Below are 10678 nucleotides of genomic sequence, written 5' to 3' on the forward strand. Positions count from 1 at the left end.
CCCCCCAAGTTCCACAGTGGGGGCAATTAGGAGGTGCTGGTGACAATTAATTAGCCAAAGGTGGGTTTAATTGGTCCTGGTTAATATAGCACGTTAATCGATTGATTGATTTGCGTTAATCATTAATTGCTCCCGGTTTGGGGGGGGGGGAGGGATAATGAGGGGCTAATTAAGCTTTGGGGTCTTGATTGGGGGAGGGGGAGCTTTGGTCCCAGCTGCGGGGTTGGGGGGCCCGGGGGGGGGGGGCTCTATGGGGCGGGGTTGGGGGGCTCTATGGGGCAGGGTTGGGGGGCTCTGGGGGGGGGGGGGCTCTATGGGGCAGGGTTGGGGGGCTCTATGGGGCAGGGTTGGGGGGCTCTGGGGGTCACCCCCAGCCCAGAGGGGTTTTTGGGGGGCTGGAGTGTGCCGGGGGCTCTGGGGGGCAGGATTGGGGGGTCCATGGGGCAGGGTTGGGGGGTCCATGGGGCAGGGTTGGGGAGTCCATGGGGCGGGGTTGGGGGGGTCCATGGGGCGGGATAGGGGGGGGATCCATGGGGCAGGGTGGGGGGTCCATGGGGCAGGATGGGGGTCCATGGGGGGTCCATGGGGCAGGGTTGGGGGTCTAAGGCGGGTCCATGGGCAGGATGGGGGGATCCATGGGGCAGGATGGGGGGTCTATGGGGGGTCCATGGGGCAGGATGGGGGGTCTATGGGGCAGGATGGGGGGGGTCCATGGGGGGTCTATGGGGGGTCTATGAGGGGTCCATGGGGCAGGATGGGGGCTCTGTGGGGTCCATGGGGCAGGGTTGGGGGGATCTATGGGGCAGGATGGGGTGGGATCTATGGGGGGTCTATGGGGGGTCTATGGGGGGATCTATGGGGCAGGATGGGGGGATCTATGGGGCAGGATGGGGGGATCTATTGGGCAGGGTGGGGGGGTCCATGGGGCAGGATGGGGGGTCCATGGGGGGGTCTATGGGGCAGGATGGGGGGGGTCCATGGGGGGGTTCATGGGGGGTCCATGGGGGGTCCATGGGGCAGGATGGGGGGGTACATGGGGCAGGATGGGGTGGGATCTATGGGGGGTCCATGGGGGCTCCATGGGGGGTCTATGGGGGGTCTATGGGGGGTCTATGGGGGGTCCATGGGGGGTCCATAGGGGGTCCATGGGGGTCCCTGGGGCGCCCCCCGCCCAGAGCCCGGGGCTGTTTTTGGGTCCGTCCGCGGGTCAGGGGCGGGGCTCGGGCCCGGGGGGCGGCACCCACCGGTACGTGCCCTCGTACAGGAACCCCGCCCGCCGCAGCAGCGCGTCCGCCTCGGGGGGGCCACGGCTGCGGGGGGGGGGAAGGGGCGGGGTCAGGGGGGTCAGGGGGGGCTCCGGGAACCCCGGGACCCAACGGGACCCCCCAGTACACAATGGGACCCCCGGGACCAAAGGGGACCCCCAGAATCCAATGGGACCCCCGGGAACCCCCAATACCCAATGGGACCCCCGGGAACCCCCAATACCCAATGGAACTCCCCAATACCTAACGGGACCCCCGGGAACCCAACGGGACCCCCGGGAACCCCCAGTACTCAATGGGATCCCCCAGAACGCAATGGGACCCCCAGATCCTCAGTGAGACCCCAGGGACCCCCAGTACCCCACGGGAACCCCCAAATCCCCAACAGCACCCCCGGGACCCCCCCCCCTCCCAAATCCCCAACAGGACCCCCCAATACCCAGCGGGAACCCCCAGTACCCAACGGGACCCCCAATACCCAACGGGACCCCCAAATCCTCAGTGAGACCCCGGGAACCCCCAGTACCCGATGGGAACCCCAAATACCCAGCAAGACCTCTGGGACCCCCCAAATCCCCAATGGGACCCCCCGAGTACCCAACGGGACCCCCAGAACCAAAGGGGACCCCCAGTACCCAACGGGAACCCCGGGAACCCCCAGTACCCAATGGGACCCCCCCAATCCTCAGTGAGACCCCCGGGACCCCCAGTACCCAATGGGAACCCCAAATACCCAGCAGGACCTCCGGGACCCCCCAAATCCCCAATGGGACCCCCCAATACCCAACGGGACCCCCAAATCCTCAGTGAGACCCCCGGGACCCCCAATACCTAACGGGACCCCCCAGTACCCAACGGGAACCCCAAATACCCAGCAAGACCTCTGGGACCCCCCCAAATCCCCAATGGGGCCCCCCAATACCTAACGGGACCCCCAAATCCCCAACAGGACCCCCCAGTACCCCATGGGACCCCCCCAGTAATCAATGGGACCCCCGGGACCCCCCCAAACCCCCAATGGGACCCCCCGAGTACCCCACGGGACCCCCAAATCCTCAGTGAGACCCCTGGGACCCCCCAGTATCCAACGGGAACCCCCAAATCCCCAACGGGACCCCAGGACCCCCCAGAACCCTACGGGACCCCCCCAATCCTCAGTGAGACCCCCGGGACCCCCAATACCTAACAGCACCCCCCGAGTACCCAACGGGGACCCCCAGAACCCAACGGGACCCCCGGGAACCCCCAATGCCCAATGGGACCCCCCAATACCCAACGGGACCCCCAGTACCCAATGGGAACCCCAAATCCTCAGTGAGACCCCCGGGACCCCCAGAACCCAACGGGACTCCCAAATCCCCAACGGGACCCCCCAGTACCTAACGGGACCCCCAGTACTCAATGGGACCCCCAATACCCAACAGGACCCCCCAAATCCTCAGTGAGACCCCCAACAGGACCCCCAGCATCAGCCCCCCCCCACAGATACTGCCCCCCAGGTGCCCTCCCAGCCCCCCAGATACCCCCCAGACCCACCCAAGGCCCCCCAAATCACTTCATATCCCCCCCCGGTGCCCCCCAGATAACCCCCCGGTGCCCGGTGCCCCCCCGGTGCCCCCGGTGCCCCTAGATAATCCCCCCGGTGCCCCCCAGGTGCCCCCCACACCCCCCGGTGCCCCCCGGTGCCCCCCGGTGCCCGGTGCCCCCCGGTGCCCCCCAAAGCCCCCCCGGTGCCCCCGGTGCCCGGTGCCCGGTGCCGCACCTGCCGTATCGGTACGGGAGGGGGCGCTCGCGGCGCTGCTCGATCTGGTGCAGGAGGGGGGTGAAGATGCGCCAGGCCTCGCGCAGCTCGTCACTGGGGGGGGGACACAGTGACACAAAATGACACAAAACTGACACAAACTGACCCAAAACTGACCCAAACTGACACAAAACTGACACAAACTGACCCAAAACTGAGCCAAAACTGAGCCAAACTGAGCCAAACTGAGCCAAAACTGACCCAAACTGACACAAACTGACCCAAAACTGACCAGGGACCCCCCAAAACTGACCCAAAACTGAGCCAAAACTGACCCAAAAGTGACACAAAGTGACACAAACTGACCCAAAACTGAGCCAAAACTGACCCAAAACTGACACAAACTGACCCAAAACTGACCCAAAACTGACCCAAACTGACCCAAAACTGACCCAAAACTGACCCAAACTGACCCAAACTGACCCAAAACTGACCCAAACTGACCCAAAACTGACCCAAAACTGAGCCAAACTGACCCAAAACCGACCCAAAACCAACCAGGGACCCCCAAAACTGACCCAAAACTGATCGAGGGACCCCAAAACTGACCCGGGACACCCCAAAACTGACCCAAACTGACCCAAAACTGACCCAAAACTGAGCCGGGACCCCCAAAACTGACCCCAAACCAACCAGGGACCCCAAATCTGACCCGGGGCACCCCAGAAGTGCCCCAGACCCCACCTGGGCTCACCTGGACCCTCCCCAGGTCCCCAGCCCGGCCCCACCTGAGCCCTCAAACTCACCTGGACCCCCCCCAGCCCGGCCCCCCAGTACCCCCCGGTACCCCCCGGTACCCCCCGGTACCCCTGCCCCGCCCAGCGGCACCGCCCCCCAAACTGGGGCCACCTTCCCCCCAAAGGGGCCTCACCTGTGCCACCCGTGTCCCACCTGTCCCCTCTCACCTGTCCCCATGTCCCACCTGTCCCACCCGTGTCCCACCTGTCCCTGTGTCCCACCTGTCCCTGTGTCCCACCTGTCCCTCACCTGTCCCATCCCACCTGTCCCCATGTCCCACCTGTCCTTCTGTCTCCCCTGCCTCCAGATCCCACCTGTCCCCAGGTGTCACCTGTCCCTTTGTCACCTATCCTCATGTCCCCCCCATCCCCATCTGTCCCCCCTGCCCTTACCATGTCCCCCCTCCCCAGGTGTCACCTGTCCCCTCACCTGTCCCCTCTCACCATCCCCAGGTGTCACCTGTCCCATCTCCCCTGTCACCTGTCCCTCTCACCTGTCCCCAGGTGTCCCCATGTCCCACCTGTCCCCTCTCCCCTGTCCCAGGTGTCCCAGGTGTCCCCAGGTCCCCCCAGGTGTCCCCATGTCCCCTGTCCCCTCTCACCTGTCACCTGTCCCAGGTGTCCCAGGTGTCCCCAGGTGTCACCTGTCCCTCTCACCTGTCCCATGTCCAACCTGTCCCCTCTCACCTGTCCCCAGGTTGTCCCAGGTGTCCCCATGTCCCCCATCCCCTCTCACTGTCCCCATGTCCCCCCAGGGGTCCCCATGTCCCCATGTCCCCCAGGTGTCCCATGTCCCCCAGTGTCCCGTGTCCCATGTCCCCCAGGTGTCCCCATGTCCCCCAGGTGTCCCCATGTCCCCCCATGTCCCCCATGTCCCCCCATGTCCCAGTGTCCCTGTCCCCACTGTCCCCTGTCCTCCCGGTGTCCCCAGGTGTCCCATGTCCCCCCAGTGTGTCCCCAGTGTCCCATGTCCCCCATGTCCCCCAGTGTCCCCAGGTGTCCCCATGTCCCCCAGGTGTCCCCAGTGTCCCCATGTCCCCCCATGTCCCCCCAGTGTCCCCAGTGTCCCCATGTCCCCCCATGTCCCCCAGGTGTCCCCAGGTGTCCCATGTCCCCATGTCCCAGTGCCCATGTCCCCCCATGTCCCCCAGTGTCCCCAGGTGTCCCATGTCCCCCATGTCCCAGGTGTCCCCCCTGTCCCCCCATGTCCCTCCATGTCCCCAGGTGTCCCCGTGTCCCACCTGCGCACGAAGTGCATTTGGTTCCCGCAGATCACGTCCAGCAGCAGCCGCTCGTAGGCGTCCGGCAGCTTCACGTCCTGGGGGCACCGGGGGTCAGGGGGCGCCCCGGGGTGGGGGGGGCACCAGTTTGGGGGGACACCCGGGATTTGGGTGCCCAGGTAAATTTTGGGGGTGCCCAGGTGGATTTGGGGGTGCTCAGGTGGGATTTGGGGTGCATCAGGTGGGATTAGGCAGGAGGGGCAGGTGGGATTTGGGGTCCCAGAGGGGTTTTGGGGTGCCCAGGTGGGATTTGGGGTGCCCAGGTGAATTTTGGGGTGCTCAGGTGGATTGGGGTGCCCATGTGGTTTGGGAACCTCCCAGGTGGGATTTGGGGGGATCCAGGTGGGATTTGGGTGCCCAGGTAAATTTTGGGGGGGTCCAGGTGGGATTTGGGAACATCCCCAGGTAGATTTTGGGGTGCCCAGGGGGTTTGGGGTGCCCAGGTAAATTTGGGGGGGCCCAGGTGGGATTTGGGGTGCCCAGGTGGGATTTGGGAACCTCCCCAGGTGGGATTTGGGGTGCCCAGGTAAATTTTGGGGTGCCCAGGTGGATTTGGGAGGGGGCAGGTGGGATTTGGGAACCTCCCAGGTGGGATTTTGGGGTGCCCAGGTGGGATTTGGGAACCTCCCCAGGTGGGATTTGGGGTCCCAGAGGGGTTTGGGGGTGCCCAGGTGGGATTTGGGTGTCCCAGGTAAATTTTGGGGAGACCCAGGTGGGATTTGGGGTGCCCATGTGGTTTTGGGAACATCCCCAGGTAAATTTTGGGGTGCCCAGGTGGGATTAGACAATGGGGGGCAGGTGGGATTGGGAACTCCCCAGGTGGATTTGGGGTCCCAGAGGGGTTTGGGGGTGCCAGATAAATTTTGGGGAGACCCAGGTGGGATTTGGGGTGCCCATGTGGTTTTGGGAACATCCCCAGGTGGGATTTGGGGGACCCAGGTAAATTTTGGGGGGCCCAGGTGGGATTTGGGAACCTCCCCAGGTGGGTTTTGGGGATGATCCATTCTCGTGTCCCCACCCCCATTTTTGTGTCCCAAACCCCATTCTTGTGTCCCAAACCCCATTCCTGTGTCCCCAAACCCCATTCCTGTGTCCCCAAACCCCATTCTGTGTCCCAAACCCTATTCCTGTGTCCCCAATCCCACTTTTGTGTCCCAAACCATTTTTGTGTCCCCATTCACTTTTGTGAACCCATCCATTTTTGTGTCCCCAAATCCATTTTGTGCCCAAACCCCATTATTTGTGTCCCCAAATCCCATTTTGTGTCCCCAAACCCCATTTTGTGTCCCAAATCCCATTTTTGTGTCCCCATCCCCCAGTCCCCTGCCCTTTCCAGGTATCCATCCCCATTGTTGTGTCCCCAAACCCATCTGTGTTCCCAACCCCATTTTTGTGTGCCCAAACCCATTCCTGTGTCCCCAAACCATTTTTGTGTCCCAAACCATTCCTGTGTCCAAACCCATTTTTGTGGTCCCATCCCCATTCCTGGTCCCCAAATCCATTTCTGTGTTTCTGTGCCCCATCTCTGTGTCCTCGAATCCCATTCCTGTGTCCCCAAACCCCATTTTTGTGTCCCCAAACCCCATTTTTGTGTCCCCATCCCCATTCCTGTGTCCCCAAATCCCATTTCTGTGTCTCTGATGCCCCATCTCTGTATCCTTGAATCCCATCCCCGTGTCCCCAAACCCCATTTTTGGGTCTCAATGCCCCATTTTTGTGTCCCCAAACCCCATTTTTGTGTCCCCATCCCCATTCCTGTGTCCCCATCCCCATTGTTGTGTCCCCAAACGCCATTTTTGGGTCCCCAAGCCCATTTTTGGTCCCCAACCCCATTTTTGGGTCCCCATCACCCGTCCTGCCCTTTCAGTACCCATCCCCATTTTTGTGTCCCCAAACCCCATTCCTGTGTCCCCAAACCCCATTTTTGTGTCCCCAAACCCCATTTTTGGGTCCCCAAACCCCATTTTTGGTGTCAATGCCCCATTCCTGTGTCGCCAAATCCCATTCCTGTGTCCCCAAATCCATTTCTGTGTTCTGTGCCCCAACCTTCTGTGTCCTTGAATCCCATTCTGTGTTCCCCAAACCCTGTTTTTGGGTCTCAATGCCCCATTTTTGGGTCCCCATCCCCATTTTTGTGTCCCCAAACCCCATTTTTGGGTCCCTATCCCCATTTGTGTCCTCAAATCCCATTTTTGTGTCCTCAAACCCCATTTTTGTGTCCCAAACACATTTTATGTCCCAAACCCCATTTTTGTGTCCCCAAATCCCATTTTGTGCCCCCAAACCCATTCCTGTGTCCCCAAACCCCATTTTGTGTCCCCAAACCCATTCTGTTCCCCAAACCCATTCCTGTGTCCCAAACCCCACTTTTGTGTCCCCAAACCCCATTTGTTTTGTGTCCCCCCAAACCCCATTCTGTGTCCCCAAACCCCATTTTTGTGTCCCAAACCCCATTCTTGTGTCCCAAACCCCATTCCTGTGTCCCAAACCCCACTTTTGTGTTTCTGTGCCCCATCTCTGTGTCCTCGAATCCCATTCCTGTGTCCCCAAACCCCATTTTTGGGTCCCCCACCCACATTTTTGTGTCCCCAAACCCCATTTTTGTGTCCCCAAACCCCATTTCTGTGTCCCCAAACCCCATTTTTGTGTCCCCAAACCCCATTCCTGTGTCCCCAAACCCCATTTTTGTGTCCCCAAACCCCATTTTTGTGTCCCCAAGCCCCATTCCCGGCCCTTCCAGGGCACCTTGTAGCGGCTGCCGTAGGTGAGGTCGAGCTCGGACTCCTCGGGCCGCAGGAACATGCCGGGTTTCTTGGTGTTGAGCTTGGCGTACACGGCCTCGCGCGGCTGCACGCGCACCACCAGCTCGTTGCGCTTGCACTGCCGGGCAAAGATGTCCCCGGGCACCTCCCGGAACTGCAGCCGCACCTCGGCCTTGCGCTCGTTCAGCGCCTTCCCGCAGCGCAGCACGAACGGCACACCTGGGGACAGCATTGGCATCATTGTCATCATTGTCATTGTCATTGTCATCATTGTCATCATTGTCATCATTGTCATCACTGTCATCAACATCCCCATCCCAGCGCCTTCCCGCAGCGCAGCACGAACGGCACACCTGGGGACATCATCATTGTCATCATTGTCATTGTCATTGTCATCATTGTCATCAACATCCCCATCCCACGCGCTTCCCGCAGCGCAGCACGAACGGCACACCTGCGGACAGCATTGTCATTGTCATTGTCATTGTCATCATTGTCACCAACATCACCATCCCAGCGCCTTCCCGCAGCGCAGCACCAACGGGACACCTGCAGCATTGGCCTTGGCATCATTGTCATTGTCATTGTCATCATTGTCATTGTCATTGTCATCATTGACATCATTGTCATTGTCATTGTCATTGTCATCATTGTCATTGTCATCATTGTCATTGTCATCATTGTCATTGTCATCAACATCCCCACCCCAGCGCCTTCCCGCAGCGCAGCACGAACGGCACACCTGGGGACAGCATTGGCATTGTCATCATTGTCATTGTCATCATTGTCATCATTGTCATCGTTGTCGTGTCATCAATTGTCATTGTCATCATTACCATTGTCATCATTGTCATTGTCATCATTGTGTCATTGTCATCATTGCATTGTCATCATTTCATTGTCATCATTGTCATCAACATCCCCATCCCAGGCCTTCCCGCAGCGCAGCACGAACGGCACACCTGGGACATCACCATTGTCATGTCATCATGTCATCATTTCATGTCAATTGTCATTGTCATTGACATTGTCATTGTCGTCATTGTCATCATGTGATCAACATCCCATCCCATCCTTCCCGCAGCGCAGCACGAAAGGGACCCTGGGACATCATCGTTTCATGTCATCATTGTCATTGTCGCTCCAACATCACCATCCCAGCGCCTTCCCGCACGCAGCATGAACGGGATGCCTAGACAGCAGCGTTGTCATTGTCATCGTTGTCATTGGCATTGTCATTGTCATCAAATCATCATTGCATTGTCACCAACATCCCCACCCCCAGCGCCTTCCCGCACGTCAGCACGAACGGCACAACCTGGGACATCACCATTGTCATTGTCATTGTCATTGTCCATCATTGTCATCAATTGCTCATCAACATCCCCACCCCAGCGCCTTCCCGCAGCGCAGCACGAACGGGACACCTGCGACAGCAGCATTGTCATTCATTGCATTGTCATCATTGTCATTGTCATCATGTCATCATTGTCAGTGTCACCAACATCCCCATCCCAGCGCCTTCCCGCAGCGCAGCACGAACGGCACGCCTGGGACATCATCATTGTCATTGTCATCATTGTCATTGTCATTGTCATGTCACTGTCATCATTGTCATTGCACATCATTGTCATTGTCATCAACATCCCCATCCCAGCACCTTCCCGCAGCGCAGCACGAACGGCACACCTGGGGACAGCAGTGTCATTGTCATTGTCATTGTCATTGTCATCATTGTCATCATTGTCATTGTCATTGTCATCATTGTCATCATTGTCATTGTCACCAACATCCATCAACATCCCCACCCCAGCGCCTTCCCGCAGCGCAGCACGAACGACCCCTGCAAGCGGCGTATTGTCATCATTGTCATCGTCACAAACATCCGTCAACATCATCATCATCATTGTCATCACTGTCATTATCAATGTCATCGTTGTCGTCACTGTCATCATCGGCATTGTCATCAACATCCATCAACGTCACCATCCACACCATCATCATCATCATCATCGTTGTCATTGTCATCAACATCCATCAATGTCACCATCCACAACATCATCATCATCATCAATGTCATCATTGTCATTGTCATTGACGTCATCATTGCCATCAACACCCATCAATATCATCACCATCCATCACCAGTCCAGCAATGCAGCATGAACAGCACACCTGGGGACATCATCATTGTCATCATCACAATGTCCATCACCATCATCAACGTCACCTCCACATCAACATCATCATTGCCATTGTCATCATCAACATCCATCACCATCATCACCATCCATCCCCATCCCAGCGCCTTCCTGCAGCACAGCACGAATGGGACACCTGGGGACATCATCATTGTCATTGTCATCAACGTCCATCACCATCATCATTGTCACCATCCACATGAACATCATCATTGTCATTGTCATCAATGTCCATCACCATCATCACCATCCATCCCTATCTCAGCACCTTCCCACAGTGCAGCACAAACAGCACGCCTGGGGACATCATCACTGTCATCATCACAATGTCCATCACCATCATCATTGTCACCATCCACATGAACATCATCATTGTCATTGTCATCAATGTCCATCACCATCATCAACGTGAACATCCCAGCGCCTTCCTGTAGGGCAGCACGAACGGCACGCTTGGGACAGTGCCATCGTTGGCATCGTCATCACTGTCATTGTCATCACTGTCATCATTGTCATTGTCATCACTGTCACTGTCATCACCATCCATCACCACCCCAGCAACTTCCCACAGTGCAGAACGCACAGGACACCTGGGGACAGCGGTGTTGGCATTGTCATTGTCATCATTGTCA

At 58.5% G+C, this 10678-nt stretch overlaps 1 protein-coding gene across 2 annotated transcripts in view; it reads right to left on the reverse strand.

Moving 5' to 3' along the window:
- Window positions 1-407: 407 nt before the first annotated feature.
- The window catches only part of G6PD (glucose-6-phosphate dehydrogenase), a 35481-nt gene continuing 25210 nt past the window's right edge, over window positions 408-10678 (reverse strand). Inside the window, exons 10-14 of one of the 2 annotated variants that reach the window (XR_010443330.1) lie at window positions 7829-8064; window positions 5045-5121; window positions 3028-3120; window positions 1148-1310; window positions 408-430 (exon numbers count right to left, since the gene is read on the reverse strand). Coding sequence is in view for 1 of the 2 variants with exons in the window: in XM_064738064.1 (XP_064594134.1) it covers window positions 1208-1310; window positions 3028-3120; window positions 5045-5121; window positions 7829-8064 (509 nt within the window). In the remaining variant the exon portion in view is untranslated. Of the gene's footprint in view, window positions 431-1121; window positions 1311-3027; window positions 3121-5044; window positions 5122-7828; window positions 8065-10678 lie in introns of those variants that run through there. The other variant, XM_064738064.1, reaches the window with a different exon arrangement.

The sequence above is a fragment of the Zonotrichia leucophrys genome, unplaced genomic scaffold, assembly GCF_028769735.1.
Source record: "Zonotrichia leucophrys gambelii isolate GWCS_2022_RI unplaced genomic scaffold, RI_Zleu_2.0 Scaffold_162_106701, whole genome shotgun sequence".
NCBI lineage: Eukaryota > Metazoa > Chordata > Aves > Passeriformes > Passerellidae > Zonotrichia > Zonotrichia leucophrys.